Source organism: Drosophila pseudoobscura, chromosome X (genome assembly GCF_009870125.1).
Source record: "Drosophila pseudoobscura strain MV-25-SWS-2005 chromosome X, UCI_Dpse_MV25, whole genome shotgun sequence".
Taxonomy (NCBI): Eukaryota; Metazoa; Arthropoda; class Insecta; order Diptera; family Drosophilidae; genus Drosophila; species Drosophila pseudoobscura.
The window spans coordinates 55,155,193-55,170,256 of record NC_046683.1 but is presented as its reverse complement, the minus strand read 5'-3'; the positions used below and the strand labels follow the sequence as shown (position 1 = coordinate 55,170,256).

The following is a 15,064-nucleotide window of genomic DNA, read 5'->3' as shown; positions in this document are numbered from 1 at the left end:
TCGACACAAAATGTTGCTGCTTCTGCTGCCCGTTGCCGTTGCTGTTGCTTTTGCCGATAACATGTGTGTATTTTTCCTCTCTTTTTTATACGGATATCGCACACATTTGTGGCTGCCGCTGGTCGTATCTTTATCAACCACTAGACTAAAGACCCAGCAATCACAAAAGATTTCTGCCACCCCCATAGAAAGTTGCGTCTGTCTGTGGCATTTATATGGCAATTTCTATAATTTACTTTGCTCTTTTGTCCACTGTCTAGCCACCATAGAGTACAGCACCTATAAATACGTACGAGTATCTCTTTGATAGTTTTCATTTTCATTTGCAAACTTTCGATAGTTGTTCTTCAATTGATATGAACTTTCTTTGCGGAATGTGTGGCATGATTGATACAACAACAAGCTGTTGAGCGAAATTGTGTTGATCCAGATTGGATGCTGGGGAGTCTCTCTAGGGACTGCAATGCTCTCAAAGAATGAAAGCAATGCGAAACATGCAAAATATCGAGAGCATTATATGGAAAAACCTGCTTTTAATTACCGAGAAATGGTAATTGCGAAAATAGATAAAAAGCCTATGGATGTGGAAAATAACTAAAAATAATCAACTAAAGAATCATCAATCATTTTTCTGTATTTCAGAATATTCTTGGAAATAAATTTCCATTGAATCTGGAATATTTCCAAACCTACGGTAGCTCCCAAAGAGCTCTTAAAGTATAGAAAGTGGCCTTTAGTATCTGATCCAATGGGATGAAATATTGCCACAAATATTATAAAAAAAACATCCAGTAAATTCTTTCTTTTTCTTGTGTACTTTTGTCTATGCCACCAAGGTCAACGTTACTCCCACCTTATCAATCATGAAATTTTACGACACGAGCCGACAAAGAAGGAGCGCTAGGTCGTCGCCCACTCCCATTGTCATCAGGGGAGAGGCGCCCCAATCTGCGGTCGTAAAACAAACCCCACCCAACCGATGGCCGTTAGCCGATAGCTGATAGCCGATAACCGATAACCGATCGGTGGATGGAGCAAAAAGGAGGTTAACAGCATTCCACAAGTGTGTCAGTGTAACGCCAAGGAGGAGGGGAAGGAAGACTTCCCCCTTGGATTCCGACTCCGAAAAGGAGGAGTCCACAAAAATGTTGTAAGTAAAATGCCGTACAAATTATGAACGCTTAATTAAGTTCACTAAAGACTCCCCCCCCTCCCCCCGAACCGTGCCGCACCGCGCCGCAAACGGTGGCAGGTATCGCATCGGGAAAATATGTGGAAATGTGGCAAAGAAAAACGCGAATCATAAATTATATAAAAAAAACAAATTAAATTAAAACACTTGTTAATAATTTTCTCATGCGGCAGCAACAACAAAAAAAAAACCAGAGCAAACGGCAACGGCAACCGGCAACAGCAACAATTATAACAAGAAGTTAATTCATTTGTTAAAAAAAAAAAAAACAAAAACAAAAAACGGGCAGAAATAATGAAAATGTAAATATAAATGAAAATGAAAGAAAATTGAAGGAAAATGCAATGGAAAATTGTATGTATGATGGATGCACATGCATGGAAAACCATGGAAAATTGCTTTTTTGCGATTCTCCTTTCGGCTGCCGTTTCTCTTCTTTCTTTCCTCTTGTGTGGCAATTGCGCAATTTTCGCAATTTCTGCGGTTCGCTCAAAATTTGTTTCCAGTCAATCATTAAAATTAGTCTCGCGGGCGCGCCAATCAAATTATGGTATTAAAAAAAAAAACAACAACAACAACACAAGACAACATTAAGCAACAACAACAACAAGAACAATAAATATATATATATATATGTATATGTGATTTTTCATTCCAAAAAACATGAGCTTTTTCGTGCAATCAAAAACGATAAGATTTCGGAGGCAAACAAATGAGGGGCAAGGTACAAGGTGTTGCACAAATGAAAAGAGGAGACAGAGAACCTGAGAACCCGAGTCTTCGGATACCCGCAGAACTATGCTTTGGGGTTCCCCATCTCCTCCTCCAGATCGGACCAATCCAATCCCCAGGGGGAACTTACCAAATTCTGCATCTTGTGTATTGTTTGGCGACATTGGATCATCGTTTGGCTGCGATATGTCCACAGGATTGGTGGTGTTTCCAGGCGATGGCTGTCGCTGGTTGGCCCCTGAAATATTTGAAACATAATCTAAAACATTCTTTTCCCAGATTGGATTTGCAAGGATTTTCAGCTTTATCTTGAAATTTATTTCCATTGTTTGTTATATTTTTGCTATATATATTCCGGGCTGTAGATCTGACTATACTATAACTGCTGTGCTATGATTGACATAACATTCAATGGCTACTTTTCGATCGGGGCAGCAGGCCCAGGCCTACTGCTAATCTCGAGTGTGGCACCCCCATCCCCCCATCCCGTCTGGGCCTGTTGTTGCACAATCAGCTAGCCACGCGAGCTCCAATTAGCCGCTGGATTGCCAGAGAGGCGCCGCGACAAGCGACAGGTGAGTGTGGTGCTGTGGTGGTGGTGTGCGGTGTGTGTGGCAAGGCAAGTGACACACATTTTACAGCTTATTAACTTGGCCAACAACCATGAGAGGCTTGCCAACAAAACGGAACAAAAACAACAACAAATGGCAACACACATCTGGCAAAAAACACTCACAAAATAAAGGTGTCATAGACCGATAGAGCCCAGAGGTGGACATTAGAGGGGCACTCTCCCCAATAAGTATATGGCTAATGGAGCTCTGTTTTTTCTGCTATCCAGAGCTATTGAAAGCGACACCCCCCCAGCACTTGCCATCGTGGTCTTTAAATAAGGAATATAACAGAGTTCTATGTAGTGGGGAGGTCCCTTGAAACCCACCTCTGTTAAGCCCCTGGTCAGTCCGAAAGACTCTACTCTACTCTACTCTAGTTTTATCTACTCTACTGTTATCCCATTCTGGCTTTTGGCTTCTGGTTTCTGTGGTCTTGGCCTTCTTGCTATGGTTCGTTGCCGTTGCCGTTGCCTCATGGGCCACAACAAAGTTCGCACAGTGGCCTGGCCTGGCCTGGCCCGGGCTGGCCAACGTAGCGGTCTCCTCATTTGTTTTATTGCTTCATGCTAATTTCTGGCAGCCCACTTGATGATGATACAGCCCTCTGCTCCTCTCGTCTACGAGGGGTTGGAGTACTCACCCGTTGCACGTGGCGTTGACTGATCTCCTGATGACAATGAGGATGATGATGCTGCTGCTGTTACTTCACTCCGACGGTTGCGCGACTGTTCCTGCTGCAATTGCTGGAACATATTGGCCCTGGCCCGAACACTGTTGCTGCGTGCCAAGCCACTGGCTGGCGTTGCGGTTGCGGTGGCAGATGCAGATGCAGAGGCGGATGCAGAGGCGGAGGCGGATACTTCGTCGCTCAGCGACTGTATGGCCGAGTCCTCCTCCAGTCCGGACATCTCGAAGATGTGCTCACTGTCCGTGCCCACGGAGAGGGTCAGCTGTTCGCTGAGATTGACGCTGTCGTTGATGGAATGCTGGCGTGCCAGCAGAACTGGTGACGAGGCTGACGCAGTGGCACCACCCTGTGCGGCCAAGTGGACGACGCGTGGAGATTGCAGGGGCTGCGTGGAGCTGCGGGCCAAACGGAACGAGGCTCCTGCCCCCGAATTAGTCGATGAGGAGAGCAGCAGTGGTGCTGGCACGTGGCTCAGTGGTTGTCCGGTTATCGGGGATATCAGTGGCTGCTGCTGTTGGGCGTGGCCCAAGCGAATGTCCAGCGGCTTGGTGGGCTTGAAGGCCGACGTGCCCGACGACGAGATGTCAAAGGACGTGGAGTTGGCTTTAAAGCTGCAAAAGAGTGGAATCGTTGAAAACATTTACATAACAAATAACAAATAGCAAACGGCATAAGTATTGTGTGAATCTCTCCGACTGCGAACAATGCTCGCGAACAGCATTTTGGCCATAATTATGGGCAATTTTGGTCAAGTTAATTACGGCCATAGCGGTGGGATGGCGGTGAAACCTCTCAGCCCCTCGAGGGGGCTCTCTTCCCATCAACCTAACCGAACCGAAGTGAAGTGAAGTGAAGGTAAAAGTTTATGCGCTCAGCGATGGCCCCAAGAATTAGCCAGGGAAAAGCCAGCAGTGAAAGGTAATTGAATTGATGATAAGGTGCAAAGACGCACACAAACCAGAAGAGCCGCTAAAGAAATTAAAAAATTTCACAAGATAATCTCCAGTGTCTTGCCACACTCCACATTGCCACAGATGCCACCGATGCCACATATATTCTGCATTTTTCCTACCGCATTCCCTGCTATTTTTAGTCGTTTCACCTACAACTTGTTCAAGTTTTTCCCAATTCCAATATTTGTTTGCATTTTCCAGGCGATGCGAATGAAGGAAGGCAGAGGGAAAACTATAAATAAACAACTAAAATAAATAGAAAAACCAAGCTAATTGGATTTTCAAATGAAAAAGAGAGCAGAGACAGAAGAGAGGGGCCAGAGAGAAACCAACCAAAAAGAGTGCCCAGAAGAGAGGATTCATGGGCGAAAGAGCAAATACAGGGAAGGAAGAGAAATATAATTTCAAAATAATATTTATGGCCCGTGATTAGGGGCAACAGTTGCAGATATTCTAACAAAAAACCAAATGATGATTGTGCGAATGATCTAATCACGAAAATGAGGGAAAAACGTAAGCCACAAAATACATCTATGTATCTTTTAGCCGCCAACACGTATCTGTATCTGTATCTGTATAATATTTTCCACAAATTATTTCTTTTTATGATGACAAAGATTTTTGCACACTTGACAGCGGGTTTTCACATTTTGGCACTTGAAAATGGCTGCACATTTCCATGGAATTTATTAATAGCACATTACGAAAGAGAGATGCTCGAAAAATCTCCCATTTCCACATCCATTTTCCACTCTCATGGCACACATATCCACTCCATAATTTATTCAGTGATTTTCATGCTAAACATTTCCATACAATTTCATCCAGTGATTTCCATTGATATTCAAAGATATTCCCCCGAACCTCTTTCCAGTTTACAAAACACGCGGTAAGTGTCGCGAGGAATGTCGCTCGAATGGGTTCTGACCGTCAACCGGCAACTGGCAAAGACATTTTGATGGTATGAGAACGTGGTTTTTCTTTGCACAGACCTACACACAAATCTACGACTGCACATATACCATTTCATTCTGCATTCTTGGTCTTACTTCTACTTCTCCTTCTGCTCGTACCTTCCACTTTCCACCTTCCACCTGATAAGGAAACCGACCAGACCGAACCGAACCGAACCGAACCGCGCGGCGATTTTGTTTTATCAGTTATGAGTGGTAGTTTCGATTTCTTTTCCACCTATTCATTCCACTATTTATTCTCTTTTTGATGAGCACTTTGATTACTTTAATAGTAGTACTCTCTTTTGATGATAAATTTGATCACTATTTATGCTCTCTTTGGTGGAGAACTTCAATCACTATCTATGCTCTTTTGTGACATACGTTTGGAGCACTCTTTACAATCTGATTTTTTTTTGAAGGGATTCAATCAGTTTTAATCTTTTTTTATAGTTATCCAGAATCACTCTTTTGTGATGCGTTTTCAAGGAATTGGAGCTTTATTTGAGACGGGTTTGGCACACTCTTTGGCTAGTGATTGGATCACTTATTATGTTTTTTTTCACAATTTTCTCCCTGTTTCAATCACTATTTTGTATTCTCAATTTCCTTCACTCTTTCTCTCTCTTCCGTTAGAAAAAAAAAGAATATATATATTTTTTTATTTTGGCGCTGTGTTCGACGGCGGCGTACGTGAAAATTGAAAAAGCGATCGCGAGCGACTGAGCGAAAAAATTGTAAAAACAAATGGGAGACGCCGCCAACGCCGCTGCTGCCGCTGACGATCGCAGCAGCGGAAGAGCAGAGCGGCAGAGCAGAGGCGACCGGCGGATCCGGCCAGCGGTTGAGTGGTGCGGCGATTGGTTGGGTGGTGCTGCACAGTGGTGCAGAGTCGACGGCGCTGTCGACGTCGCTGCTAGCAAATTTAAATTATTTTCAGCTTTTGTTTTTCCTTTTCTTTAGGTTTTCCTCGTTTTCTTTTTATTGCTGCGCTTTATATTTATTTTGGTCTGGTATTTTCGTTCCTTTTCTTTAGTGGATTTTCTCTGATTTTTCTTTTGCTCTGGCTATTTTCTCAACAAGAAAAGAGAGGAGAAGCCGCTTCGTGTGGAGAACATTGTTGCTCTTTTTTTGAATATTATTTTTAGGAACATTTCGCTCTGTGAATGGGCCACCGACTGACGTTGAAAAAGTGCTACATGGAAGAGTTATTTATGGAAAAATATGGTACGATTTTTGGCAGATATATGGAGCCTGTAATGTCTATAGATAGATGATGTCAAAGGGTGCTGCCATTGGGGTTAATGATCCTCGAAGAAAGGGTAACTATTGGAGGTCTACTCGTTGACTCTCAGAACCTTGAAGAGTTATCTGTCCAACGGCACTTCTGATGATCCTACTGTGGGGTTTTGTACTCTCAATCGAGAACACTTATGGAAAATATGGCTATATCTGTACTGAGGCGGCTCTTTGGGCCTTTCCGCTATCTATCAAGAAGTACTTCTGATGATCCCTGATACTTGAATTGTTATTAGAAATCCCATTGCACATTCTTTTGGAAAATTTGGGAAAAATTAGTAATTTCTTCGTTTCGATGTATCGATGGGTTTTGAGATACTTCAGCGGTACAACAATTATACGAGTGAATCCTCACTTGATCGAAGAACAGATAAGACTGAAAACTCCTAAAAACCTTCAGCCTAATCATTTCTTTGGCTATTTATTGGAAGCGTGCATTCTTAGCCAATTTTAAGCAATCATAAAATGTATTCTAGATAGATTCTACATAGTGATAGGGTTCGGGGCTAAAGTCTTCCCCGCTGACTAAGTTTTGTCGATTGTTCGGGTTATCTTATCAAAAGATTACGAAAGATACAGATACATAACATTGAATTGGACATAACATGGCAGCCACTACGACAAGTATATCGATTTAATCGGACCACAAATATTCGCTCTCTCTATCTCTCTCTCTCTCTGGCACACCACAAAAAAATGTCCGAGTGGCGGCAATTATTGACAGGTTTTTCGTTTGATTTTTGACAGTTTTTGATAGTTTTTCCTTCGATTTGGTGGAGTGGTAAAGGGGAGGAGGGCTTTTCCATTTACCGTTTTCTGATATACGCCTCAAACATTTTTTTACTCTGACGTCGCTGCAACAACAACATGGAACACAAGGACCAAGGACAAACCCTTTTATGTTTTCGTTTTGGTTAGAGTCCTCTTCAATCTAGGTGATTGGCGGTGATTGCTTCCCGACAGAGTGCTCGTACTCCCCGCCCCTCGCTGGTGCTCGTGTGGACAGATATATGGTTATGACGCACACCCCCCAACAGAACAGAACAGAACGGAACAGTACGGAACGGAACAGTACGGCACAAACCCCCAGATACGAGTATCTTCTGAACGCGTTCGAGCGCTGCAACCAACTGAAATGCAAGCAACGCTTGTGCCGTGTTTTGTTGTGCGGGGGGTTCTGTTCGTTCTATGGGGCATATGGCTGTATGGCTGTATGGCTATATGGGCAGCATAAATTACACGCCACAAAGCCTCGAATGTGTGCGAAAAGATATTGACAATACCGTTCGCTGAATGCAAATGTGACAGGCGGCGAAGAGTGTGAAAAACAAAGGCACTGCGGAAGGGTACGGATAGGAGGGGCAGGGCAGGGGGGGCGGTAGGGATTCCACAAGAACTTATTGTTCTGTTCTTGTCGGTGGGTCTTTTTTTTTTTAGGAAAGGGAGTGCCGTGCCAGGCGGAACAAAAGCCCCGAAAAAAAAACAAAAAACAACAACAAGAAGAACTCTATGGAACACTCACTCGTGGAGCACAGCAGCGCACATAAAATGCTGACATAAAAACACAGTTAAAACGCGAACTTTGTAGAGTTAAGGGGGGGAAGGGGAGGGCGGACGGGTGGGGTGTCTATTCTAGTATTTTTTTGACTGATTCTAAAATGCTTTTAGTGGCTAAAAACTAGGTTTACGACGCTTGACATTGGCCGGCCAAACCTTTGCAAAATTCGCAGAAATTGACAGTCGTCGGAGGTGAGAATTTGTTGAATGACAGTCGGGCTAATAGCTGGAGACTGATGGGCAGGAAGAGCCACTAAAAGGTGGCGAATGATAGGCAGGAAGGAACTTATCTTAAATTGAGACCTTAGGCTGAAAGAGAGGTAGATCTTTTATGGATCCAGAGATCCAAGAGGGTCACTGCTGCATAACGCGGGACTTAGTATACATATGTATTATCGAAATGGTAGGATCTATCGACTAAAATCCTATGATTTGATAATCTTAAAGTGTATTAAAATATGAATCTTCAAATGGTTTATGTGCTAGTGAAGCAGAACTCAAAAAGATCTAACATAAAAAGGTAGTAAGTCGTTTCTCCGTTAAAGAATGATCTTAAAATGGCAATCTTCACATTCAAAGAACCTGTATAGCAGCGAGGCCTGAGAAATCATCTTTCTTGATCGTCTAAAAACTGTATGAATGTCACAATGTAATACCAAAAGGAACATCCAAGGTGGAAAAGTATTCTATCAATGGAAATAGAGGAACCTGGGTTATTTTCTTACTCTCCAGAGCCCTCTGGTATTCTGCAGCATTCTCTCTGAACTGCTCTCTCGTGTACCCCTTTCCTAACGCCCTCTCGTATACCCCTACCCCTAGCCCTGCCTCGTAAGCCAATCGACCTTCTCTAATCACCAAACCATTACTAACCTTTATTTTGATTTTTATTTGTATTTTTTGCGGGCACTCGCGTGTTCTTGTTGGCCTCAATTGTTGCACAGAGGGCGGGGGAGGGAGAGAGATGGGGGTACCTGCACAGGTAATTAGGCAAGCAATAAGCTGCTTAAGTGACAAAAAATAGGTAAGAGGTAATAAAAAAATAACAGAATAAGCAAAGAAAAGTGAATTTACGGCAAATGAATATATGATGGCAAATACGAATTGAGGCCAGGCCCTGGCGGGACTTCGCTGTGTTTTGTTTTGGGGAAACAGAAACAGAGTTCGTGGCAATTTGCTGGCCATTTCGCTGGAAATATGGAAAACATATCATCATCTAAGGGGTCAGCGATGTGTGGCCACAAAAACACAATTGAGCAGAACAAAATATAGATATAATTATACAGAAGCAATGACTAGAGAGGGGAGTATCGGTGTGACCCTGAATCAGGGGGCAATAACTCCACAACTTTCAAAGTATTTCCATGCCACGGGGAAAAGCGAGAGAGAGAGGGAGGAATGTCGCACATTCGGACCAAAAATAGCCATGATTCCATGCCGCTGCTGGAATTCTTTGGGCCATCGAAGCGTGAAGCGGTGACATCGTGTGACAGCTTGACAGCCTGCCAGCCAGCCGCACGATGCGTATACGCAATGTGGGATTACGGATACACATATAGAAACAGGGAGAGATTCGCACACGGAAATATTCTATCTGTTGGACTTACAAGCTCTTCTCCTCGCTCGTAACCGGCTGCGTTTTGTATCGCTCCCTCTGCAGATCCCTTCGCAGGACACTGGGCTTCAGCAGGCGCGGGACAGGGCATCCCTCTTCAGCTTCTGGTGTTTGCTGTAGCGGCGACTCCCAGCTGCTGTTGATGCCACCCGCCAGGCGGGAGGTCGGTGTCGCGAGCATCTCCATGCGCTTAATCCTCTCCGCCACGGATATACTCGCCGGAGTGGTGACAAAGTCGACGGGGGTGCTGCTGGCGGGAGCAGCTGCCGCCTGCGATGTGGAGATGGCATCGAGTGCTGCAGCCAAATCCATGACGGGCGGGGCATCCTGGCGCTCCAGAGAGCGGGTGCGACGCTTTAGGAGGCTCGGGGAGTCCTGGTCGTGGGAGGAGCCCAGGGAGCGCCGCTTGGAGGGCGAATCGGTTTTCAGTATGGGATGAATGGGCGAATCGGTGCCTCCGTCGTGATCCAAGCCGCTCAGATCGAACTCCTCGCGACTGCTCTTGCGGGATGACTTTAGTATGGGTCGAATCGCCTCGTGCTCATCCGCCTCCCCAAACGACTTCTTCTTCAGTATGGGCTTCGGGGGACGAACTGCCTCCTCGCTGGAGGTGCTCTCCTGCTTCAGAATGGGTCTGATTTCATGCCACTCGCCCTCCCCTACTGCATCCTCCAGTCCGAAGCTGCCGTCGTGATGGGCCGCCAGTTCAGCGGCTGCCAGTGTCACGGCCTGCGAGATGGACACATGCTTGTGGCAGCCCCCGTCCGAGGGCGTCGACAGCGAGTCCTTCTTCTTCAGGATGCTATGGGGCTGACTCTCCGTAGCCGAGGGGCAGCCGTCGCTCTTGCTGCTGTCGTAGCTGCTCTGCTTCAGGATCCCATGGCTCTGGGCGGGACTCAGTCCCGTGCCTGCTTCCTCGAGGGAGTTCCGCCTCGCGGATTTGATCAGTATGCTCCGCTCATCCGGGGAATGCGACCGGGAGTAGTAGCGCGACTCGTCTAGGCTGGAGCGCTTCTTCAGGATCCCCTGACGCTTGCTGCGGGCGGTCCCCGCCAGCGGTGGATCCATCACGCTCGAGGAGAACGTCACTGGGGAGGCGTTGCTCGACGCACTCGAGTTGCAGTCCCCAAAGGCCTGTTCCTTTTTCTTGAGAATGGAAACAATCTGGTTTGGTGCCGGCGGAGAGCTCTGTGCACCGGTGGCCGCTGCTCCTCCTGTGACTCCTGCCTCATCCGAGCTCTTGCGTCGCAGAATCGCTGCAGCAGACATTTTCTGGCTTGCCATCTCCTCTGGCTGCTGCTGTGGCTGCTGCGGCTGCTGCACCTCCTCCGATTGATCCACAATCTTCTTAATCTCCGCGAGATCCGCACGGGTTCGCTCATTGAATTTCTGCGAAACAGTCTTCGCGGCCGGCTGCAGGGCATGCAGTGGTCGTGGCGCAGGCAACACAGCCGTCATCGTGCGCACAGCCACCTCGGGATGGCGCAGTCCAGGGTAGGGGCACGGCGGTGGACGCAAGGATTCCGACCTCGAGGCCACAGTCGATTCGCTGCAGGAGCTCTTCACCGGCGACTGGGAGAGCAGATCCCTGAGGGTGTCATCCTCTCCAGGGACCAAAGGACGTGCCATTCCCAGTTCACGACGACGTCGGCGGCGATTCGAGGCGTCTGCCTCATCTGCAAAAGAAGATCAGCGGATTAGTGGCAGGTTCGAAAGGCATCGAAGGGGCTCAAATTTCACAGGACACTTGGGCGGACACGTGCATAACAGTGAGCGGTGGCGGGGCAACAACAGCATTGGTGGACGGTGGTGGGGCAACAGCATTTGGTGGCGGACTTGGACATATTTTACACAGGTTTTTCGAATGGAAATGGTGGAGGCGGACGCGGTGGCGGTGGCGGAGGCGGAGGCTAAGGAAAAGCTCTCCTCGCGGAGTACGAAATGATGGAAATGGAAGTGTTGCAAGGAGCAACCGCGGTGTGGTTGATGCCCCATGACGTTCGAAGATTGACTGACGGCTGCCAAGAGGTCGTGTCTATCGCGTGGAAACTGGAAACCTTTCTGCAGTTCCATTCGATGCATTCAAGCTTGAAGGCAAAACAAAACCCAAATTTGGATGCCCTGCTCAATGATGCTGCCTCCCATCCGCTGCCGCTGCTGCTGCCTCATCTGTGGCTGCATCCATCCATCCGTTTGTGTGTGCCACTCCACTTACCGCCATCCTTGGTGGCTTCCTCTGTCAATGAACGGTTCAAATTTGATTTACGTTTCGCCGACTTATCGCGATCTCCCAGACGACGGGGGGAGCTCTCCGGCTGAAGGAGGGGGAAACGAAAGATTAGTTTCTGGGGCATGCCACATAGATCTCTTCGCCGAGCACTCACCGTTCGCTTGTGCTTTTGCACGGGACTCAGCTGCAAGTTGGCCAGATTCAGATGATCGCGTGCCCCGTTCTGCGTGTCCGTCTGCTCGGTGCACAGTGTGCTGCTGCGTGGCCGCATCTTGAGGGTGCAATCGGACGAGGCCGTAAAGTGCAGTTCGCTGAGGTTCTGCTTCATGGAGAGGCCACTGCCGACGGCCACCAGGTTCTGTTTTCGCTGTGTGGGTGGCGTGTCCGCCGGTTGGGACGAGGATCGCTGCTTGGACTGTCCTGCTGCTCCAGCCACTCCAGTCGCTGCTGGCTCCGAGTTGAAGCCACAGATGACGGTAGACTTTGGTGAAATCTCGGAGCTGCTGAGGCGACGACTTGGCGAGCGACCACCGGCTGCTGCACCGCCCGTGTTCCTTGGGGAACAGGGCGAACTATAGCGCTGGCGCTGGTGCTCCTCTTCCTTCTTTTTGTCTGCGGGGGGGGCGGCCAGGGGGAGATTTGTGTGCGGAAGGGGAGACAATTGGAAATGTGATGAAAAGGAGCTTTGGCTTACATTCGTTGTACACACACACACACACACAAAGAACACGGAACGATGGATAGCAGAAGGGTGTTAGATACATTTTTGAAGAAATATAAACCCTTGAACCAATCTGATGTCAGGTGTGTGGCATAGAGATAACCAAAGAGAGAGAGAAAGAGAGAGATGGAGGGAGAGACACTCACCGAGCGCTGCGGCACGCAGGCGACTGGCTTTGGTTTGACGCACCGCTGGCGAGGATTGGGGCGATGTGGATGTGGACGAAGAGCAGCAGCTGCCGCCACCGCCGCCGGCCGCCTCCAAGCCCAAGCCCAAGCTCAAAGGGGAAATCGTGGGGGGATTCTTGCGACGTTTAATCGGAGAACTCGTGGCAGAGGCGGAGGCGGAGGCGGGGGCAACAGCTGTGGCACCTCCTCCTGTCGTTGTTGTCGCTGCCGCTGCTTTCAGCACAATTAACGGCGCTTTGTTGGCATTAGCTAGGGGCGGCATGGGCGTGGTGTTGTTGCCTCGTTTCTGTGGCAGTTGCAGATTAGTGTTGTTGTTGCTGTTGCTGTTGCTGTGGCACTGGCCTTTGCTGCAGTGGCAGTTGCAGTTGCAGTTGCAGTTACAGTTGTTGTTGTGTATGTAGGCGCAATTAAGGCTGCATTTGGTGGGAGCTTTTCCCCTGCTGTTGCGGCTGCTGCTTGTTGTTGCTGTTGCTGCTGCTGCTGCTGCTGCTGCATGTTGCATGTTGCATGTGTTTTTTTGAGGGGGTAAATGCGTGGAGACATTAAAGCATGTGGGATTTCTTGTTGTTGTTGTTGTTGTTGTTGTTGCTGTTGCTGTTGTATTTTCGATTGCATAATGCTTGATATCCAAAAAGATTGATCGATGACAAGAAATTACAGGGGGAAAAAAACCGAAAGAAAAGCTGTCTTTTAGGGGCCAAAAAGTTCGTACAAGCCTGAAGATCGCTTCAATGGAAGATACCCTTTGAAAGGGTATCCTATCCCCGAGTTTCAAGCATGAAAAACTTTGATTTAAACGAAGAAAAAGCAGGAACTTAAATGCGGGAAAACACAACACAAAATCGATATTTTCTCTTATGGCTATTCGATTTAAATCGAATTTGTGTCTAGCTATGGAAAAAGACATCGTAAAACCCTCATCAAAGGCCTGTGTTCGAGTTTCGGAAATTAATCGATGATCGACGAGAGAAAAAGTGGAAAAAGTGATGGGAAATACATACTTGCGAAAGTTTTGTGTGACAAAAGAAAAGCATTAAAACCAAAAGAAATCTATCATTTCTGGTCGATAGGTTTGGGGCCTGAGGGCCTCGTGAGACGGAGAGGTGATCAAAGCTTCATTAGCAAAACATTTGATGATGATATATGAGAGGAACTCTGACAATGATTACGAATAATTTCTCAAAAATAAAGCCATACAAATGATCATGAAATGCTGGAGCAAAACCTATTAGATTTAATGCCAAAAATATTGCTGAAAGATTGAATTTCATTCAGCAAAAACAAACAAGAATCACATGGGAATGTCCCCGCCGTACCCAGAGGGCAATGGAAATATTTTCTATGGAATTTCGCACATCTCGATCCCAAGAATCGCAAGAATAACAAGAATCTACACTCATGTGAAAGCAACCTCAGTTGAACCGCCCATCCCCATCCCATCCCATCGTTTCGTTGTGTTTTTTGGGGCTTATGTAATCCAACGAACGAAAACGCTTTCGTAATCTCCAAAGACCGAAAGACAGAGAGACAGAAGAGAGGGCGCCGCGAAATTTAAGCGAATCATCTTTTACCAGCAGCAGCAGCAGGCCAGCAAATAATGATCATCCCGTCCGTCCTCCGTTCATTGCCTTCTGACTGTCTGTCAGTCGCCATCTGTCTGTCATCCATTCCGTCCGTCTGTCTGCCTGTCCGCCTGTCAAAGATCACTGAACGCTCTCTAAACTTTCCAGGGCACTCGGCGAGAGCATTCGCCTTTTAGATCCGCCATCCGGGAGGGCTGCCCCTCCACGAACAAAAATCAAATTAATTCCATGAACAGAAATTGCCAAATTGGTAAATATTGAAATCAATACCGCAAGCCACAAACAAAAGAAACAACGAACACAAAAGGCCTGGAAAACAACAATTGATAGGGAAATGAAAGATCTCAACAAGAGATCGATCATCCAACATCGATCGGAGAGAAGCTGTGTGTTTACTTATGGGACAGATCGCTCGTTCTGTGTGTGGAATTTCAATTGGAAAGAGATTAAACCCTAACGCCCTACTCCACCCTCCAGTCGATCCTCCATTGATCTCTGCAGCTCCTCAACCACGATCCGAGGCAGTCATAGAAGAGCGAATGCATTTAGAAGCGAATATGCGATAATTAAAATGCTAATTCCTGTCTTTTGAATGCGATCGAATAGGCATGAACGAGAGCTCATTCGATCCTCAGATTCCTAAAATATTTTTTGCGCAGTTTTTCTGTGATCAACGGCATTCCCATAACCATATCATCCATGGAATCCATGGGTGAATCTATGTCAGTGATCTTCGACAGCT

General features: G+C 46.9%; 1 protein-coding gene across 8 annotated transcripts in view; it reads right to left on the bottom strand.

The window, feature by feature from the left end:
- Svil (Supervillin) overlaps positions 1 to 15,064 on the bottom strand; it is a 136,443-nt gene that overhangs the window by 41,220 nt on the left and 80,159 nt on the right. For 6 of the 8 annotated variants that reach the window (XM_033385219.1, XM_033385222.1, XM_033385221.1 and 3 more), the window contains 6 exons: positions 12,698 to 13,219; positions 11,985 to 12,442; positions 11,816 to 11,915; positions 9,593 to 11,276; positions 3,179 to 3,837; positions 2,055 to 2,162 (listed from right to left, as the gene is read on the bottom strand). In XM_033385219.1, the coding sequence (XP_033241110.1) occupies positions 2,055 to 2,162; positions 3,179 to 3,837; positions 9,593 to 11,276; positions 11,816 to 11,915; positions 11,985 to 12,442; positions 12,698 to 13,219 (3,531 nt within the window). Of the gene's footprint in view, positions 1 to 2,054; positions 2,163 to 3,178; positions 3,838 to 7,241; positions 7,261 to 9,592; positions 11,277 to 11,815; positions 11,916 to 11,984; positions 12,443 to 12,697; positions 13,220 to 15,064 lie in introns of those variants that run through there. The other 2 variants (XM_033385220.1, XM_033385224.1) reach the window with 2 other exon arrangements.